This window comes from Sebastes umbrosus, chromosome 18, assembly GCF_015220745.1.
Source record: "Sebastes umbrosus isolate fSebUmb1 chromosome 18, fSebUmb1.pri, whole genome shotgun sequence".
NCBI classification, from domain to species: domain Eukaryota; kingdom Metazoa; phylum Chordata; class Actinopteri; order Perciformes; family Sebastidae; genus Sebastes; species Sebastes umbrosus.
This window is the reverse complement of record NC_051286.1, coordinates 3017254-3039802: the sequence shown is the minus strand read 5'-3', so window position 1 is coordinate 3039802 and position 22549 is coordinate 3017254. Positions and strand designations below refer to the sequence as shown.

Below are 22549 nucleotides of genomic sequence, written 5' to 3'. Positions count from 1 at the left end.
GCACAGTGACCTTTTTGGACGGGCCTGGACCCCCATGGCCCGCCCCTAACGCCGACACTGCTGACCAGACGAAGGACTCTCCATGAATCAATGCTGATCCTAGTGTTGGCTTTTCCTGCCTCAGCCTCCCGCCCGCGGCCGGAGGGAACAGGGGATCTCAGAGTTTTGGTCGGAGACGATAACCTTTCTCTCTGCGGAGCCCCGTCACTTCACAAGACACGGGAAACCTCTGTTGGTCTAGAGGAGCTGCAGCAGTTATTTCTGCACAAACGTCCATTCACTAGATATTCTCAGAGCTAAACTAACTCTTCTGCAGTGTGTAGTGTGCGCGCATGCATGTGAGAGTGGAGCGAAAGAGTGAGAACGAGCACGGTGTGTGAGTGAAGGCAGGCAAAGCAGGCAGAGGAGCAAAGGAGCAGAGACTCCGGCCCTGGAGACCAAAGCTACGGTCTCTGACTGCAGCCAACACTGTTTAACAGACGGGCTTCACTATATAGAACTTTGTGGTTTTGGTGCTTCCGTGTAGTTTCTGTTGGAGTCTTGTCTGAACAGCGTGGCCACACGTGAGCGCGCATGAGACACCGTCCCGCAATGATTTATACATGTAAGAAGTTACAAACAGTCCCTTTAACTTTTATTAATGATACTATTAAAGTCAGAGAGAGACGGAGAGTCTGTCTGTCAGCAACAAACACGTTTTACATTATTTATTGTCATTTCCATTCAGTCACATGTGAGGCTGATAATTCCTGAACGTCGGGTTTGATATGAGTTACATCATTTACATTTTCCCTGAAACATTCAGCCTAATAATTTGATCCAGCTGTGATCAGCTGCTGCTGTCATCAGAAATGGACATCGCTTCACGTGACGCTTCAGAGGAATCAACGTCTCATTTCTCTTAAAACATGTGACTTCCTGTAAATTCAGTGAAGGCTGCTGCAAACTGCAAACCACAGCTTTTAGTCACCGTCCTGCTGCCACCTGATCTCATCTACTCTCCAGACGAGGCGAAGTTCATCTCCAACGAGCGGAGTTAAAGAGCAGTGGGATTCTCTGAACACCGAGGTTGTCTTTTCCTAAGTCCTCATGAATTCTCCTTCTCATCTTTCTTTGACTTCATGACCGCAGCCGACGAGGAAGAGATGAGCAGCTTCTTCTTCTTCTTCCAGTGTTTCCTCGACACATGAAGGTGGAAAGTGTCTGTAAGTTGACCTGAAGTGAGTTCAACAGGTGAGAATCCAACCAGATGAATCTGGAAATGTTTGATCATCAGGATCACTTTGATCACATCCTGCTGTATCACCGTTTAAGTGCTTCTCGATGCTGATTGGATGTTTCAAAATATCTCTCTGAAATATTCTGTAGAATTTCTCTCTGAGTTGAAGCACAATGATTTTAGAGAGATTTACATGTGATGTTGTTTGTGTTTCTGGAGTAGAATCAACAGCAGTTTGATTGTAATCTGAGTTCACATCAGTGAAACATGCAGGAATTGTCTGATCTGGTCTGACAGCTTGGATCAACTTGACTGAGGTTTATTTTTCAACTGTTGAGATTCAAGCGTACGACGGAGTATTAGGGCCACAATGAGGAAACAAATAAATCTGAGATTACGAGAATAAAGTCATTATATTACAAGAATAAAGTCATAGGTTTACGAGAAAAAAGTTGTAACATTATGAGAATAAAGTCATAAATTTAAGATAAAAAGTCGTAATATGAGATTAAAGTCATAATATTATAAAGTAATAATTTAAGTGTTATTTTAGAGGAGAAATAGAGCAGCGTGCCGTCTGTGTGAAATTGAGGAACGTGAAGCATCTTATGAAATAATACTTTAGTTTAGGTTTCACAAATAACAAAATACTTCGTCTTTTGGCAAATCAGCACCACATTATCATCAGTATCAGGACCTGGAAAAGATTGTGCAAGAAACTTATTCTGAAGAAAGAACCACACAGCCCTGATGGGGAAACTGACTCTTTTGTGGAGGAGGAAATTACTTTTTTTCTTATAAAGTTACGACTTTATTCTCATTAAATTACGACTTTTTTCACGTAATGTTATGACTTTATTCTTGAAATCTCTGTTGTTGTTTTTTACAGTAAAACATCTCTGCCATGCACTGTAAATGGAACTTCTGGAACAGACAACATTGCTGAGTTATGGCGACAGCATTATAGTTTGTTATTCATCTGTGTCAAAAGGGATTTATTTAAGACAGATAATAGTGAGAGTGATGATTCAAGGTGATTAAGTCACATGAGGTATACCAAGCTATAAAGACGCTGTCTGTTAATAAAGCAGGTGGCATAGACCGTATTACGGCTGAGCACCTTAAATATGCCAGTCCGAGGATAGCTCCTCTCCTTGCTATGTGTTTTACTGGTTTTATGATCCATGGTGTCTTACCAGACTCCATGTTGTCTGTCCTGTTAGTTCAGTAATTAAGGACAAGGCTGGTAAAGGAGGCAGTCTAGATAACTACAGGCCCATTGCTTTAGCCAGCATACTGTCAAAAGTCTTAGAAAGAATCCTGCTGGATAGATTAAATTAGTTTATTAACTCCACAGACAACCAGTTTGGATTTAAAGCTAAACACGGCACTGACCTGTGTATAATATGCATTAAAGGAAATTGTAAACAAATATAGAGGTCAAAATTCATCAGTTCTTATGTGTTTTATTGATGCTTCTAAAGCTTTTGATCGTGTTAATCATAGAAAGTTGTTTATTAAATTGAGTCAAAGAGGGGTGCCCTAATACATTGTGAGAATCCTGGCTTTCCTTTGTTTTGCCTCAAGCTAACACCGTGATGTAATCATGACGTTGACATAAAAAGGGTCTATAGGCCTCCTTTCCTGTAAAATGCATGTAATAGACTGGAAATAAGTGAGTCACAACATGTTAGCCATTGTATGAATCTCCTGTTACCTCAGAAAACAGGCCTGTAATTAATCTTCACATGGATATTACACAATCAAGCAGGACTTGCACATTGTCTAATTTATAACTTTCCTTCAAGTGGCTGATTGTCAGTAAATATGTGCAGCGAACAGAAGACGTTTTTCATACTGATTATTCTGTGCTTTCATTAAATGGTTATACAAATAATATCAATTGTTGTGTCTTGGCAGAGAGGAAAGATGGAGACACCTAAAAAGGCCCTCTTGAGAACTTTAGAAGATTTAGGAGACGAAGATTTTATAAAATTCAAGTGGTGCCTGCAGCAGCCAGAGTTCCTAGAAGGCTTCCCAGCAATCCCAAAGAGTCGACTGGAGAATGCAAGAAGAGTGGTCACAGTGGATCAGATGTTCCTGACCTACAATATAAACACTATTAAAATGACAAAAATCGTTTTAGGGGAGATGAACCAGAATGATCTTATGGAAAAATTACCAAAAATCATCTCAGAACCTGCAGGTAAGTTATGGTATGAATTTACAAAAAGGATGTAACAAAGATCAAACTGGCATGTTAAAAAGACTTCAACAAACACTAGCTTTGTAGCAAGTATCTCCCTCAAGGTTAGACACATGTCTTGTGTTGCACTGTGGGTTACAGAACAAGCTACCAAACAAACATCCACCAGAGAAAAAAAAGATTTGAAAGTGTCTCAGAGAACGAAAAGCAGTGAAACAAAGGCAGACATTCCTGTTTCTGCTGCCTCTACTGGTTCAAATGTACACACACTGATAACAATATTAATTCCTTCTGTAATTTAGTCATACACCCTCTGGTTTCTTTGGAGACCAGGGAGGTCATGGATGCATGACTTTAATGCAAAACATATCAGTTGTTGTTAAGGATAATAATTAATTTTAGGGGACCTAGTTATCAAATGAGCTGAATAGATGCCATAAATACAGAAATGTGTATACTTGTTAGAAAACGAGTTCATGACTTACATTCACCGTAACAACCCCTCATTGATTTCATCTTTGTTTTATTCATTCAGAGATTCTTGCTGAGTGCCAGCGAACACTGAAAAATAACTTACAAAAGAAGTTCCAGTGTGTGTTTGAGGGGATCGCAAAAGCAGGAAGTTCTAAACTTCTGAATCAGATCTACACAGAGATCTACATCTCAATGGAAGAGACTGGAGAGGTCAACATGGAACATGAAGTCAGACAGATTGAAACAGCATCCAGGAAACCAGACAGACCAGAAACAACAATCAGATGTGAAGACATCTTTAAAGTCTCACCTGGAAGAGATGAACCAATCAGAACAGTGATGACAAAGGGAGTGGCTGGCATCGGGAAAACAGTCTTAACACAGAAGTTCACTCTGGACTGGGCTGAAGACAAAGCCAACCAGGACATACAGTTCACATTTCCATTCACTTTCAGAGAGCTGAATGTGCTGAAAGAGAAGAAGTACAGCTTGGTGGAACTTGTTCATCTCTTCTTTACTGAAACTGAAGCAGCAGGAATCTGCAGGTTTGAAGAGTTCCCGATCGTGTTCATCTTTGACGGTCTGGATGAGTGTCGACTTCCTCTGGACTTCCTCAACAATGAGATCCTGACTGATGTTACAGAGTCCACCTCAGTGGATGTGCTGCTGACAAACCTCATCAGGGGGAAACTGCTTCCCTCTGCTCGCCTCTGGATAACCACACGACCCGCAGCAGCCAATCAGATCCCTCATGGGTGTGTTGACATGGTGACAGAGGTCAGAGGGTTCACCGACCCACAGAAGGAGGAGTACTTCAGAAAGAGATTCAAAGATGAGGAGCAGACCAGAACAATCATCTCCCACATCAAGACATCACGAAGCCTCCACATCATGTGCCACATCCCGGTCTTCTGCTGGATCACTGCTACGGTTCTGGAGAATGTGTTGAAGACCAGAGAGGGAGGAGAGCTGCCCAAGACCCTGACTGAGATGTACATCCACTTCCTGGTGGTTCAGTCCAAACTGAAGAATGTCAAGTATGATGGAAAATGTGAGAGAGATCCACACTGGAGTCCAGAGAGCACTAAGATGGTTGAGTCTCTGGGGAAACTGGCTTTTGAGCAGCTGCAGAAAGGCAAGCTGATCTTCTATGAATCCGACCTGAAAGAGTGTGGCATCAATATCAGAGCAGCCTCAGTGTACTCAGGAGTGTTCACAGAGATCTTTAAAGAGGAGAGAGGACTGTACCAGAACACGGTGTTCTGCTTCGTCCATCTGAGTGTTCAAGAGTTTCTGGCTGCTCTTCACGTCCATCTGACATTCATCAACTCTGGTGTCAATCTGATGGCAGAAGAACAATCAACCTCCTGGTTGTCTGAAATGTTCGTAGGAAAATCCACACGTTTCTACCAGAGTGCTGTGGACAAGGCCTTACAGAGTCCAAACGGACACCTGGACTTGTTCCTCCGCTTCCTCCTGGGTCTTTCACTAGAGACCAATCAGAGCCTCCTACAAGGTCTGCTGACACAGACAGGAAGTAGCTCACAGATCAACCAGAAAGTTGTAAAGTACATCAAGAAGAAGATCAATGAGGATCTGTCACCAGAGAGAAGCATTAATCTGTTCCACTGTCTGAATGAACTGAATGATGGTTCTCTAGTGGAGGAGATCCAACAGTCCTTGAGATCAGGACGTCTCTCCACAGATAAACTGTCTCCTGCTCAGTGGTCAGCTCTGGTCTTCATCTTACTGTCATCAGAAAAAGATCTGGATGTGTTCGACCTGAAGAAATACTCTGCTTCAGAGGAGGCTCTTCTGAGGCTGCTGCCAGTGGTCAAAGCCTCCAACAAAGCTCTGTAGGTGGAGAAATAACTGGAAGAATCAATATCAAATAGGTGTAAAAAGCAAAAGATGTCAAGTAAAACATTTGCTTGTGTTTATTTTTGATTCCTCTTCAGGCTGAGTGGCTGTAACCTTTCAAAGAGAAGCTATGAAGCACTGTCTTCAGTTCTCAGCTCCCAGTCCTGTAGTCTGAGAGAGCTGGACCTGAGTAACAACAACCTGCAGGATTCAGGAGTGAAGCCGCTTTCTGTTGGACTGCAGAGTCCACACTGTACACTGGAAACTCTCAGGTCAGGATACAGCTGTTTGTTATTAGTTGAGCATTTAAATGCTGCTTTACAGTCAGGTAAATGATGATGTAATATCTGTCGTAGTTATCATGTTAATGTGATATTCTACAACATTGTGGTCATGACCTTTTCCTAACTCCAGGCTGTCAGACTGTCGGGTCACAGAGGCAGGCTGTGCTTCTCTGGCCTCAGCTCTGCGGTCCGAATCCTCCCATCTGAGAGAGCTGGACCTGAGTAACAACGACCTGCAGGATTCAGGAGTGAAGCCGCTTTCTGTTGGACTGCAGAGTCCACACTGTACACTGGTAACTCTCAGGTCAGGATACAGCTGTTTGTTATAAGTTAAGCATTTAAATGCTGCTTTACAGTCAGGTAAATGATGATGTAATATCTGTCGTAGTTATCATGTTAATGTGATATTCTACAACATTGTGGTCATGACCTTTTCCTAACTCCAGGCTGTCAGACTGTCTTGTCACAGAGGCAGGCTGTGCTTCTCTGGCCTCAGCTCTGCGGTCCGAATCCTCCCATCTGAGAGAGCTGGACCTGAGTAACAATGACCTGCAGGATTCAGGAGTGAAGCCGCTCTCTGTTGGACTGCAGGATCCACACTGTACACTGAAAACTCTCAGGTCAGGATACAGCTGTTTGTTATAAGTTAAGCATTTAAATGCTGCTTTACAGTCAGGTTAATGATGATGTAATATCTGTCGTAGTTATCATGTTAATGTGATATTCTACAACATTGTGGTCATGACCTTTTCCTAACTCCAGGCTGTCAGACTGTCGGGTCACAGAGGCAGGCTGTGCTTCTCTGGCCTCAGCTCTGTGGTCCGAATCCTCCCATCTGAGAGAGCTGGACCTGAGTAACAATGACCTGCAGGATTCAGGAGTGAAGCCGCTGTGTGTTGGACTGAAGAGTCCACACTGTGCACTGGAAACTCTCAGGTCAGGATTCAACTTTTTGTTGGACTGCAGGATCCACACTGTATACTGGAAACTCTCAGGTCAGGATTCAATAATTTAAAACCCAACGGACATAGGTTATTTTGGCCCAAAACAGCAGATTTTAGTTACTTACAGTTTGAACAGTCAAGTTGGCGCTGGCAGGAAGTCCTGGTCAGCCTCATCTAAGCCTTATCGTTGAGGAACTAGTCCTGCTTAATTGTTGGTAGTTATTTAGGCGCTTTTTCTGAGGGATAGGGCTAGGCCTTAACAGGTTAAAATGCTGACCATTTCAATACTGCTTTAGTTTGAAGATTTCTGAAGTATCCCATTTCTTTAGGATTTTACTGATGATGTGAGAGCAGCTATGACTTTAGAGAAGATTGTCTGTTAATTGTAGGGTTGGTAGTTTCATCCCTGGTTCTTTCTGGCCACATGCCAAAATGTTCTGATGCACAGTACAGTAGTTTTTTTTTATTGCTGACTTTGTTCTTCAGTCCTTGAACACCAGGGTCTTCGAGTATTGCAAACGATTGATGGGAAACTTCAAATAGATCATTAAGTGGGTAATCTGTTTGTGTTGATGACTAGTGCTTGACCATTTTGACAGGTTGTCAGGCTGTCTGATCACAAAGGACGGCTGTGCTTCTCTGGCCTCAGCGCTGAGCTCCAACCCCTCCCATCTGAGAGAGCTGGACCTGAGCTACAATCATCCAGGAGACTCAGGAGTGAAGCTGCTGTCTGCTGGAATGGAGGATCCACGCTGGAGACTGGAGACTCTCAAGTACAACAAAAGATAACACACTGCTTCTCTGTTAAGCTGAGCATACACTGTAAGATTTTAGACATGTTGTTGTACTATTCCTACTGCCACTGTACGAGTAGATTGTTTGCGATGTAAAGCCAAAGCTCATGATTTATGTGCTCACACTGTATGGTTCGATCGTCAGCCAAAATTTGAGTGCTCACACTGTACTGTCCGATCGTCAGCCGCAACCTGAGTGCTCACACTGTTCTGTCCCGTCGCCACCTGAGGGCCGTTCTGGCAGTTGACAGTTGTCATTAAAGATTTTGTTTGAAAGCTCCGAGGCAGGTAAAGTTTGTTTGCTAGCAGAGGTCTGTACGGGTCACGATGCTAACAAGGCAGAAACATGCTTCCTTGATCATCTGTGCCATCCCGTCTGCTGAAACATCTAAAAAATTAAGGCGCCGGCGTATATGGAGTCGCAGGTAGCTGCGAAGACGTGGACAGTATGGCTTGTCCAGAGAGAATTGGAGGTAAGCTACGTTTCACTATATCTATTGTACATTGTTATCTTGATAGCTTCGCTCTGATTACTGTAAGAAAAGCAGAAAAAAGGCGCTGACGTTGGGGAAACGGCTCTTGGCTCTGCTTCAACCGTGTGAGAGCCTGTGGACGGCCGACCAAAATTTCTGACATGTCAGAAATTCATCCGACTGTCCGGCAGCCAGTCAGGAGGAGTTAATCGGTCCTCGGTCCCCCCTGTACACTGCACGGCAAACGACATCCGACAAAGCTGAAATTTGGTCCGACAATAAAATTAATCGTGCGGCTCAAAATTTGGGCCAGAAACAGGCTAAAATCGTACAGTGTATGCCCAGCTTTAGACAAACTGTGTCATGTTAGATGGAAAATCACTTGAGCGAAATGTTCCTGTTTTTATAATCAAAGAGAATATGCAGCCTGTTCTTATTCCCAGGGTGTGTTTATTTACAATGTAAATGTTGTATAAGTACGTGTTTACTGTGAGCGAAAAGTGATGCTGAGGGGTCTGACAAAGCTTCCGTATGTGACAGGTTGGGATGAGAACGTGTTGGACTATTTCAATACAGTCTCACGACAGTTCGTCAAATAGTCATGAAATTTAATCTATTTGATTCATTATAGAAAAATTTCCCATAACTCCGGAAATGGCGTAACTTATGTACGGAAGTAACATGACAAAAACTACTCCGTTAGCTTTAGGAAGTGCTGTAACTTAAGTACAAGTAGGAAGTTACGTGACAAATAAATCAACGTTGACTTCTGGTTTCACACGGGACATGATGAACAGCGGTCTCCTGGTGAAAGTCTGGTGTTTTTTGACCCACCCATCCACCCCGACCTCTTACCTACGCGGCATTCGCCGCTCTTTATACTTCCTGGTTCACAATTACGTGGATTACATACGAATTGATTTCATTCTGACCATCACGAAAAAAAATTGAAATTCGTGTCTATGTACACGAATCAATACATTAAATCACGAGCTGCTGTGTGACTGGGCTGGATGTGCAGGTCTGACTGTGTTTGTTCTTCCAGGGTGGACCATGATGGAGAGCAGAGGTTAAAACCTAGTGTGAGGAAGTGTAAGTCAGTTAATACTATTTTGTGATATTTCTTCATTTAAACCCTACAGACAATAGTCAATAATAATAATAACAATAATAATAATAGGGCTGTCAAAGTTAACACAATAATAACGCCTTAAGGGAAATTTGTTTTAACGCCACTAATTTCTTAAAAGCTAGAGTGAAGATACTGGTATCATATGAAACTAATAAAGCTGATGAATCCATCGGTACCAACCATGTCATACTAGCTTGTAGTGAAGGAGGTCAAATAACACTCCAAACTTACACTAAATTTTGACGAGGAAAAACTGTCATGGCCATTTTCAAAGGGGTCCCTTGACCTCTGACCTCCAGATCAGTGAATGTAAATGGGTTCTATGGGTACCCACGAGTCTCCCCTTTACAGACATGACCACTTTATGATCATCACATGCAGTTTGGGGCAAGTCATAGTCAAGTCAGCACACTGACACACTGACAGCTATTGTTGCCTGTTGGGCTGCAGTTTGCCATGTTATGATTTGAGCATATTGTTTATGCTAAATGCAGTACCTGTGAGGGTTTCTGGACAATATCTGTTATTGTTTTGTGTTGTTAATTGATTTCCAATAATAAATATATACATACATCTGCATAAAGCAGCATATTTGTCCACTCCCATGTTGATAAGAGTATTAAATACTTGACAAATCTCCCTTTAAGGGACATTATTTAAGGTACATGATTAACTATATTGATCTACTGACAGTCCTAAACAATAATAATAATAATAATTGTATTTATATTGCACTCTTCAAGCTTAAGCACAAAGTGCTTACCAAGTTTTAAAAAAAAATAAATGTTTATAATCTTCATAGGCTATACAATATTTGGTAACACTTCATTTTACAGGTCCGCAAATTTCATGGTAATTAGGTGATAAGTAGAAGTTAACCTATTTGAAATTTCTTTGGAATTACTGCCAAATTACCCCAATATTTACCTCAAAATTTATCAAAAAATTACTTTATTATAAACATTATTTAATTATTATATTCCCAATAGCTGGTAATTTATTTAATACATTTCCAGGAAAAGAATACAAAGTTAATTGATGTGATTTATTTCCATGTCTGCTGATGAATAGATAATAATTAGCAAATAACTTAATTGAAATGTCTTCTATTAGTTTTCCACCTCCGATGAAGAGCAGCGCACAGCCGCTTCTCAAGCCTAAAGGCCCTATTTTAACCATTATATGCTATTTTAGAATATAATTATTAAATCATGTTTATAATAAAGTCATTTTCAATAAACTTTGAGGTAAATATTGGGGTAATTTCAAACAGGTTACTTTATTAATTATCACCTAATTACTATGAAATTTGCAGACCTGTAAAATGAAGTGTTACCAAATATTTTGAAAGTGTTTAAATAGCAATCTATAACTTCATAGAAATTATTAACATATTAATAAATAAACAAAACCCAACAGTTGTATTAGCTGATAAACTGCTGCCTTATTGTCTCTTTTTGTCTTTTAGATTTCATTGAACTCAAACTGGACGGCGACACAAAGAGATACTTCTCACTGTCTGACAACTGGAAGGCGATGATACGGAAGAGAAGCAGGACGCCCAGTCATGGTAAGAAATATGACTACTGGGCTCAGATGCTGTGTAGAGATGGCCTGACTGGTCGCTGTTACTGGGAGGTGGAGTGGAGAGGAGCGGTTTGTGTAGCAGTGACTTACAGAGGAGGCCACTACAGAGGAGGTGTTTACAGCTGGTATGGAAGGAATGATGAGTCCTGGAGTCTGGACTGTTCAGAGCTTCGTTTCTCTGTTTGGCACAATGATAGAGGAACACACTTCCCCTCCTCCTCCTCCTCTGGTAGAGTAGCAGTGTATATGGTCTATCCTGCTGTAGTTCTTCTTCCTGGAGACATAACATGTTCTTCAGTGTCTCTGTGTTCTCTGTAGGAGTCCTGACAAAAAAGAAGTTTCTTCAAGTGTGCTAGTAGTATACTTCTGTTAAACGTTAAATAAGAAAGTATGCTTTCAGTTTACTTTTTATGTACTTATCAGAGATACACTTAACACAATTATACTTAAGTATCCTTAGCTTATACCGACAAGTATTGAAAAAAGTCCAAGTATACTTGGCTTATACTGAAAAGTATACAGAAAAGTAAACGTACATTTGGCTAAGTAGCGGGGCAGTTAAGCATAACAATTGTGCGTTTTGAGATAAAAGCAACAAATTTGGCACAGACGTAGGTTTATATGTTATGAAAAGATATAGATATCGGGGCGCTGCAAATTTGCCCCCTGAGGGCCGTGGCAGACTTTTTTATTTGCCGGTTGTCATTCTATCACGAAGTCAAGGGAGTGAAGTTTGACCCTGAAGTGACCATGCTCCTTTTATTTGGTTTTCAATTTTTTCTTTAAAAATGACCTTTAAAAACATCTGATCTAATCAGCTTGAACACTCCTTGGAAATCATCAAGACTCATGAAATCTGTTTTCTGAAACATTTTGTTCCAAATTTGTTTTAACGCCACTAATTTCTTTAACGCAGGAGGTTGTAGCGGGCTCACTTTTAAAGCTAGCGTTATGATTTGATTTGAGCATATTAATATAATTGTATTTACGTATATTGCACTTGGTAAGCACAAAGTGCTTTAAACTTTAAAAACAAAATGTTTATAATCTTCATAGGCTATACAATATTTTGGTAACACTTCATTTTACAGGTCCGCAAATTTCATGATAATTAGGTGATAATTAGCAAGTAACCTATTTGAAATTTCTTTGGAATTACTGCCAAATTACCCCAATATTTACCTCAAAATGTATCAAAAAATTACTTTATTATAAACATTATTTAATTATTATATTCCCAATAGCTGGTAATTTATTTAATACATTTCCAGGAAAGGAATACAAAGTTAATTGATGTGATTTATTTCCATGTCTGCTGATAAAACGAAGATAATTAGCAAATAACTTCATTGAAATGTCTTAAAAACCTCCCTGAATCATGACATCAGCTACCAGGTTACATCTGTGTAGACAATAAGTCACAATGGTGAGATTTGTGTCTGATCAGAAGTGTCTTCTATTAGTTTTCCACCTCCGATGAAGAGCAGCGCACAGCCGCTTCTCAAGCCTGAAGGCCCTATTTTAACCATTATATGCTATTTTAGCATTTAATTATTAAATAATGTTTATATTAAAGTAATTTTAGATACATGTTGAGGTAAATATTGGGGTAATTTGGCAGCAATTCCAAAGAAATTTCAAACAGGTTACTTGCTAATTATCACCTAATTACTATGACATTTGCGGACCTGTAAAATGAAGTGTTACCTAATATTTTTAAAGTGTTTAAATAACAATCTATAACTTCATAGAAATTATTAACATATTAATAAATAAACAAAACCCAACAGTTGTATTAGCTGATAAACTGCTGCCTTATTGTCTCTTTTTGTCTTTCAGGTTTACGTAAAGGCAAACTGGACCAGCTCACAAAGCTCTTACTGTCTGACGACAACAACACGTTGACACTGGACAGAAAGATGCTGCCCAGTGATTCTAAGGAATATGACTACGGTGCTCAGATGCTGTGTAGAGATGGTCTGACTGGTCGCTGTTACTGGGAGGTGGAGTGGAGAGAAGGGGTTTGTGTAGCAGTGACTTACAGAGGAGGCCACTTCAGAGGAGGTGATGACTACTTGTATGGATGTAATGATCAGTCCTGGAGTCTGAACTGTACAGAGAATGGTTACTCTGTTTGTCACAATGATAGAGAAACACGCATCCCCTCCTCTTCCTCTTCCTCTTCCTCCTCTGGTAGAGTAGCAGTGTATGTGGACTATCCTGCTGGCACTCTGTCCTTCTACAGAGTCTCCTCTGACACACTGATCCACCTCCACACCTTCAACACCACGTTCACTGAACCTCTTTATCCTGCGTTTGCAATAGTTCTTATTTCTGGAGGCCCAACACATTCTTCTGTGTCTCTGTGTTCTCTGTAGGAGCCCTGATGAAAAAGAAGTTTATTCAAGTGTGCTAGTAGTATACTTCTGTTAAGACTGGCCAACACTAAAAGATTTTTCAAATCTTAACAGATTTTGAAAATGTGAGAGAACCCACACATAACGACATGTTCTGTTAAATTTAACAGTTTTGTTCCTGTAGTGTGTGGAGAGCAACGATTTGGCCAAAACAGCCACCACACAATAACAGATTCATACGATAACGTTTCCGATAACATTTAAATTCATTTTCATCAAGCTTTGTGCATCATTGTAAATATTGATATAGTAAAAAAAAATTAACATGAGCCTACCATTATTTGTACATCTAAGATAAAAATACTGCAAGTTATTTTTTAAATGTTACTGATCTGTATTGTGGTGGAGGTGACGTTCCACGTACCTAGAGCCAGTCTGCGATGCCGGGGGTCGGCACGCCGAAGTCCCCGCCTTTGCCTGCCGCTTGGCTCACATTGCACCTGACCCCAATGCCTATCCCTGCAGGTAGTTAAGATTATTCTTGAACATTGAAATAAAAAATGGTTCATGGACCTTGTCTGACTCTGGTGACTGTTTTTAAATGGTGTATTTACTGTTTGCTATGTATAACAGACCGTTGCTATGTATAACAGACCGTTGCTATGTAGAACAGACCGTTGCTACGTAGAACAAACCGTTGCTATGTATAACAGACCGTTGCTATGTATAGCAGACCGTTGCTACGTATAACAGACCGTTGCTATGTATCACAGACCGTTGCTACGTATAACAGACTGTTGCTATGTATAATAAACTGTTGCTAAGTACAGTGTAACAGCCGTTGCTATGTATAACAGACCGTTGCTATGTATAGTAGACCGTTGTTATGTATAACAGACCGTTGCTATGTATAGTAGACCGTTGTTATGTATAACAGACCGTTGCTACGTATAACAGACTGTTGCTATGTAGAACATACAGTTGCTATGTAGAACAGACCGTTGCGACGTATAACAGACCGTTGCGACGTATAACTGAACGTTGCTACATATAACAGACTGTTGCTATGTAGAACAGACCGTTGCTATGTATAACAGACCGTTGCTATGGGCACAGTTCTGATGTTGGACTTTGGTGGACCGTTTTTGTGTCAAATTATTGATTTCTTAAGTAAGTAGCCGTGTAATAAGCAGGATAATGTACAGATAAGTATTACAGTTAAAGTACACAAGTATTATCAGTTTCTCATAATTAAAGTTATTAAAAGCATATTTTAAACAATATTACTAAGATGATTATTAAAAGATGCTCTACTATTACTGTAGTATTACTATCTACTATTACTGTAGTATTACTATCTACTATTACTGTAGTATTACTATCTACTATAACTGTAGTATTACTATCTACTATTACTGTAGTATAGCTAACTACTATTACTGTAGTATAACTATCTACTATTACTGTAGTATTACTAACTACTATTACTGTAGTATTACTAACTACTATTACTGTAGTATTACTATCTACTATTACTGTAGTATCACTAACTACTATTACTGTAGTATAACTATCTACTACTGTAGTATTACTATCTACTATTACTGTAGTATTACTAACTACTATTACTGTAGTATTACTATCTACGATTACTGTAGTATCACTAACTACTATTACTGTAGTATAACTATCTACTACTGTAGTATTACTATCTACTATTACTGTAGTATTACTAACTACTATTACTGTAGTATTACTATCTACTATTACTGTAGTATTACTATCTACTATTACTGTAGTATTACTATCTACTATAACTGTAGTATTACTATCTACTATTACTGTAGTATTACTAACTACTATTACTGTAGTATAGCTAACTACTATTACTGTAGTATTACTAACTACTATTACTGTAGTATTACTATCTACCATTACTGTAGTATTACTATCTACTATTACTGTAGTATTACTATATACTATTACTGTAGTATTACTAACTACTATTACTGTAGTATTACTATCTACCATTACTGTAGTATTACTATCTACTATTACTGTAGTATTACTATATACTATTACAGTTAATGGCCAGGTGTGTTTGAGGCGTTGGCCCCGCCCCCACACCTCCAGGCAGGTGTCAAAGATGTTCTATATTTGAGACGATGTAGCACTCCACTGTTGAAAATAAACAACTGTTAGGAGCTGAAACGATAATCAATTAGTCGATCAACAGGAAAACTACAAGCACTGGTGGAGTATACATTTACTCAAGTACTGTGCTTTAAAGTACAAGTTCAAGGTACTTGTACTTTACTTAGTAGGCTTTTTCCATTTTATGCTACTTTATACTTCTACTCCACTATCTATGATGATCTCATACAATAAGATGCTGTAGATTACACAACAATACTTACGAGATGATACACACTTTTACTTCAGTCAGGTTTTGAATGCAGGACTTTTACTTGTAGTGGAGTATTTTCACAGCGTGGTATTAGTACTTTTACTGCACTAAATGATCTGAATACTTTTTCCACCAATGGTGTTTTACTATTATATATTAAGGGCATGAAAGATTGTAATCTGTAAAGTAAGTAAAGCTGTCAGATAAACGTAGTGGAGTAAAAAGTATTTCCCTCTGAGATGTAGTGGAGTAGAAGTAGAAAGTAGCAGAACATGGAAATACTCAAGTAAAGTATCTCAACTCTGTACTTCAGTACAGTACTTGGATGTACTCATTCCACCACTATTGAATAGGTATCCATTCAGGACTGTATAGGTGTTGGTTGCAGGTAGCGATGTAGCCTTGGTGTGTCGGTAAGAACACTCAGGACGCTCTTATAGGGTTGATTCCTCCTTTTACTGAATAGTCTTTAACATAACAGCACAGTATTCCTCACACAGGCTTACAGGTTTCCAGATGAACAATGTGTGATCTTGAATGTGTGGTCTATAACAAGAACATAAGAAAATGCCACATTGTAATTATTAAATTAACCAGTTATATTCAACTTAAATGGCTTATTATTATTATTACTACATTAAATCAGGTACAGATATATAAAGGAAGAAATTATACTGACTGCTGCTTTAAGTTGCAGTACAAACATACTTCCTGGTCATTTAAACATATACAGCAGAATGCAAACATTATCTACATCTAACAGTATACCAGAAAAGAGCAGCTAGGGGCATCAGCATGGACAGATTAGCTCAGCATCTGTAAAACAGCCCCAATCATATAAACCCAAAGTCTCAATCATAGTCCTGTTCAGTGGGAAATAGCGGCGTTTACTCACTTTGCATCAGAGATGCACACAAATCACACCACTTAGATGCAGTAAAGTTCACTTTTTACTCTCTGTTCAACGTGCTTCTGGCTCTGCCTCTGGCTCTCTCTTAATTACTGAGTGTAGCTCCATGTGCTCAATAGCGCAGCTTCACATTCTGCCACAAGAGGGCGCTGTTACAACAGTCAATAGCCTTTCCAACAAGTAAAACACAAACAGGGACCATTTTACTGCAGAATGAGTACTTTTACTTTAACTACATTGAGCTGATAATACTTACATACTTTTACTTCAGTGAGGTTTTGAATGCAGGACTTTTTCTTGTAGTGGAGTATTTTCACAGCAGGGCCGGTTTAAGACAAAGGACATATAGGCGGTCGCCTAGGGCGCCACCTTCTGGGGGGCGCTGGTAAAAAAATAAAATAATAATAGTAATAATATAATTAAAAAAAATTATTTTCTGCATTGAGGTAACAAATTAATGAAGAAAGAAAGAAAGAAAGAAAGAAAGAAAGAAAGAAATACACTTTTCATAAAAGTGTAAATTGTAGTGAAACTGACTAAACACTTTTAAGCCAACAATATCAGGGACCACTTGTCTATTTATATTATAATTACGGCTGCTAATCAGTTAAAATATTTAATCACGATTAATCACACCTTTTTTTATCTGTTCAAAATGAACCTTAAAGGGAGATTTGTCAAGTATTTAATACTCTTATCAACATGGAAGTGGACAAATATGCTGCTTTATGCAAATATATGTATATATCTATTATTGTAAATCAATTAACACAAAACAATGACAGATATTGTCCAGAAACCCTCACAGGTACTGTGGTGTCGTCTGCAAACTTAAGGAGCTTGACAGATTGGTGTCTGGAGGTGCAGCCGTTGGTGTACAGGGAGAAGAGCAGTGGGGAGAGAACGCAGCCTTGGGGGGCACCGGTACTGATGGTCTGGTTGTCAGAGACTTGCTTCCCCAGCCTTACCCGCTGACTCCTGTCAGTTAGAAAGTCTGTGATCCACCTGCAGGTGGAGTAAGGCACGCTCAGCAGGGAAAGCTTGTCCTATAGCAGAGCTGGGCTGATGGTGTTGAATGCGGAGCTGAAGTCCACAAACAGGATCCTGGCATAGGAGCCAGGGGAGTCCAGGTGCTGGAGAATGTAGTGAAGGGGCTATGTTTACTGCGTCGTCTACAGACCTGTTGGCTCTGTAGGCGAACTGCAGTGGGTCCAGCAGGGGGTTGGTGATTGTCTTTAGGTGGTGGAGCACAAGGCGTTCATAAGTCTTCATTATCACAGAGGTCAGAGCGACGGGTCTGTAATCCTGAAGACCTGTGATCCTTGGCTTCTTGGGGACCGGGATGATGTCGGAGGCTTTGAAGCAGGCTGGCACCCTGCAGGTTTCCAGTGATGAGTTGAAGATCCCTGTAAACACTGGAGACAACTGGTCTGCACAGTGTTTCAGGGTTGCAGGTGAGACAGCGTCTGGGCCGGCTGCCTTGTGGGGGTTTGTGCTTTGAAAAGCACAAAACGACTTATACCACTTATTAAAACGAGTGCTCATTATATTGTGCTTTACAAGGTGGACATAAAAATAATAAAGGATAGAACTCAATGCCAGATATACGCACATTTCAACATATATTTACAAACAAATATATATAAATCATCACATGATCTGGAAACTGAATTATATTTCATTTTATTTTTTTATTCTCAACTTAATAACAGAGTGATCTGTGAGAGGAGCTGCTGATCTACAGCAGTCAGCGAAAAAGGTTAGAAACTAACCAGAAATCTATTTTTGACTTTGCTGCATTATTTGGTTTAACTTCCTGTAAATTCAGTGAAGGCTGCTGCAAACTGTCCGACTTGACCGCAGCTTTACGTCACCGCCCCCCTGCTGCTGCTGCGAGGCCAGTTCATCTCCAACGAGCCTTATATGGAAAACACCTGGCTGTCGCCTGATCAAAGAGCTGATTGGCTCTTAGTTTTGACAGCAAACACCACATGTTGTAGAAAGTCACAACTTTCTGTGTAATTCTAAGATTTAAAGGGACTGTTTGTAAGAATCAGAAATTGCTTGTTAACAGCGACACCTGTGGCCGTTAAGTCAACTAAAGTCAGCATCCTATTTCTCACGCTTGTGCTCGCTCTACATAGACATGAACGAGCATCGCTCAAAACAGTGAGGCGACACACGTCAGCTAAAACCACAATATCACTCTATATTTCAGCTGCTTGGCAGTAATGTTAGCTGACCAGCAGGGTCGACGCCAGAGTGTTAGGGGCGGACGGGCATCAACTTTGACAGGGGGGGGCATTTTTTTTCACTTCATATAGCCTTTATTAAGTGTATCTTTAACATTATCATGTTTCATGAAAGAAATAAACTGACAGAGAGGTGTATACATACTTCCACTTATGCGCACAGGCGCGCACGCACGCAAAAACAGGTTCTAAACTAACACCGTGTCCTAACTGGATGCGAGCGTCCAACTATCGCGCTGCATCGCGCAGCATCTGACGCTCTCTGTCCACTGAATACGTTAAATCTGCACTTCTGTTACATCATGTAAACAAACCGGGAACATATCAGCTGTGAGCTCCAGATCAAACTGGAGCTGAAGACGTAACCACCTCAAAGATGGGTTAGTAGTACTTGTTATCTTCCTACGTTCGTACTTTTTTTTTTATCAGAAAACACACGTTTTATTTTTGATATTTACTGGAAATAACATACGATATAGCCAAGAGCAAGTAGGTTGTTATCTAGTGATCTTCTCCAGCCAACTGCCACCTTATTATGGTTTCTCTAGTGAAATGAGGAGGTACTGGAGGCTACAGATAACTCCTCAGTAGTGAAATGAGGAGGTACTGGAGGCTACAGATAACTCCTCAGTAGTGAAATGAGGAAGTACTGGAGGCTACAGATAACTCCTCAGTAGTGAAATGAGGAGGTACTGGCGGCTACAGATAACTCCTAAGGCCAGCCCTGCGTCTTGCTCGTTCCAGGGTCAAAATGTGCACACACGGGTGCCCAGATACAGTAAACAGGGAGTTAAACAACACATTAATCTAACAGTCTGACTGATTTCTTCATAACTATAATTTAAGTTAATAAAGACTAAATGTGGATGTTTCACTCACCAGTTGTTGTCCCTGCTCAGCCTGCTGTAGTGTAACATTAGTCCATTGTTTTATTCCACAATACTGAACAGAATAATCCAGACAGGTAGAAAAAGTAAGATGTGAGAGGAGCACAGGATGCTTTTTACTCTCTTGGTCCTAATTGTGCTTTAATGCACCAGGTTTGTAGGTCTACTTTCTCTCATTTTTTTCTATTGAGCTAGATTAAAAAAAACAAAAAACAAATAAACAAACACGCAAACGGAGCGGATCAAAACGAGGCTTCTTACTGAAATATTGTAGTGACGGCTCATTTTTCCCAGAGTTTCCATAGTTGTATCTTTGCGCTGTGTGTTCGTGTTTTATTTGAACCATTAGTGAGGTGGCTGTTATATTTTTTGACAGGTAGCTCGTAATAAAGTTTCACTAGTGAACTTTATTTCATATAACTGCGAGCGTCAATGCCTGTGCTGAAAGTGTCAGTAATCAAGTTAATATTTTCATTTACATCCAGGACAACTGATCCGGTTTTCTCGACTCATTTTATCTAAACTAATCAGCCGTTCCTCTCAATATGAGTGACAGGAAAAAATAGGAACCGTGTATCCGATAGAAGTTCAGACAAAACGTCGCTGTGCAGCACCGTGTTGCTCGCAGCCAGTTAGGACACTCCAATAGAAAACAATGTAATCAAGCCCAAGTACATCCTAGTTGTTTCCTAAATGCAAAGCAATCACTGTTTTGTGCTTTATTTTGCATTGCAGTGTTAAGGCCTTCCATTACCAAACTGAAAGACTTAATTTTACTAATAGCTTAGCTGTTATTTCAGTTTAGTTTTTTGTCAGGAGAAAATTCAGCTGAGGGGGCACAGTGACCTTTTTGGACGGGCCTGGACCCCCATGGCCCGCCCCTAACACCGACACTGCTGACCAGACGAAGGATTCTCCATGAATCAATGCTGATCCTAGTGTTGGCTTTTCCTGCCTCAGCCTCCCGCCCGCGGCCGGAGGGAACAGGGGATCTCAGAGTTTTGGTCGGAGACGATAACGTTTCTCTCTGTGGAGCCCCGTCACTTCACAAGACACGGGAAACCTCTGTTGGTCTGGAGGAGCTGCAGCAGTTATTTCTGCACAAACGTCCACTGTACATTCACTAGATATTCTCAGAGCTACTAACTCTTCTGCAGTGTGGAGTGTGCGCGCATGCACGTGAGAGTGGAGCGAAAGAGTGAGAATGAGCGCGGTGTGTGAGTGAAGGCAGGCAAAGCAGGCAGAGGAGCAGAGTACAGTAGAGACTCCGGTCGGGCTTCACTACATACAACTTTGCGGTTTTGGTGCTTCCGTGTAGTTTGTGTTGAAGTCTTGTCTGAACAGCGTAGACACACGTGAGCGCGCATGAGACACCGACCCGCAATGATTTATACGTGTAAGACTTTACAAACAGTCCCTTTAACTTTTATTAATGATACTATTAAAGTCAGAGAGAGACGGAGAGTCTGTCTGTCAGCAACAAACACGTTTTACATTATTTATCGTCATTTCCATTCAGTCACATGTGAGGCTGATAATTCCTGAATATCGGGTTTGATATGAGTTACATCATTTACATTTTCCCTGAAACATTCAGCCTAATAATTTGATCCAGCTGTGATCAGCTGCTGCTGTCATCAGAAATGGACATCGCTTCACGTGACGCTTCAGAGGAATCAACGTCTCATTTCTCTTAAAACATGTGACTTCCTGTAAATTCAGTGAAGGCTGCTGCAAACTGCAAACCACAGCTTTTAGTCACCGCCCTGCTGCTGCTGCCTGATCTCATCTACTCTCCAACGAGCGGAGTTAAAGAGCAGTGGGATTCTCTGAACACCGAGGTTGTCTTTTCCTAAGTCCTCATGAATTCTCCTTCTCATCTTTCCTTGACTTCATGACCACAGCCGACGAGGAAGAGATGAGCAGCTTCTTCTTCCAGTGTTTCCTCGACACATAAAGGTGGAAAGTGTCTGTAAACTGACCTGAAGTGAGTTCAACAGGTGAGAATCCAACCAGAGGAATCTGGAAATGTTTGATCATCAGGATCACTCTGATCACATCCTGCTGTATCACCCTTTAACTGCTTCTCGATGCTGATTGGCTGTTTCAAAATATCTCTCTGAAATATTCTGTAGAATTTCTCTCTGAGTTGAAGCACAATGATTTTAGAGAGATTTACATGTGATGTTGTTTGTGTTTCTGGAGTAGAATCAACAGCAGTTTGATTGTAATCTGAGTGTCTGGTCTGGTCTGACAGCTTGGATCAACTTGACTGAGGTTTATTTTTAACTGTTGAGACTCAAGAGTACGACGGAGTATCAGGGCCACAATGAGGAAACAAATACATCTGAGATTACGAGAATAAAGTCATTATATTACAAGATTAAAGTCATACGTTTACGAGAAAAAAGTCGTAATATTATGAGATTAAAGTTATAGGTTTACAAGAAAAAAAGTCGGAATATTTTGAGAATAAAGTCATAAATTAACGAGACAAAGTCGTAATATTATGAGATTAAAGTCATAATATTATAAAGTAATAATTTAAGTGTTATTTTAGAGGAGAAATAGAGCAGCGTCTGTGTGAAAATGAGGAACGTGAAGCATCTTATGAAATAATACTTTAGTTTAGGTTTCACAAATAACAAAATGTTCCTCTTTTGGCACATCAGCACCACATTATCATCAGTATCAGGACCTGGAAAAGATTGTGCAAGAAACTGCGTTTATTCTAAAGAAAGAACCACACAGACCTGATGGGGA

General features: G+C 40.3%; 1 protein-coding gene across 1 annotated transcript in view; it reads left to right on the top strand.

Annotated features, from left to right (window-relative positions):
* The window catches only part of LOC119477388, an 85759-nt gene that overhangs the window by 48911 nt on the left and 14299 nt on the right, over window positions 1-22549 (top strand). The window contains exons 8-14 of the mRNA XM_037751465.1: window positions 6490-6663; window positions 6806-6979; window positions 7587-7760; window positions 9300-9346; window positions 10855-10956; window positions 12813-13349; window positions 21509-21627. Of these exons, the coding sequence (XP_037607393.1) occupies window positions 6490-6663; window positions 6806-6979; window positions 7587-7760; window positions 9300-9346; window positions 10855-10956; window positions 12813-13349; window positions 21509-21627 (1327 nt within the window). The remainder of the gene's footprint in view (window positions 1-6489; window positions 6664-6805; window positions 6980-7586; window positions 7761-9299; window positions 9347-10854; window positions 10957-12812; window positions 13350-21508; window positions 21628-22549) is intronic.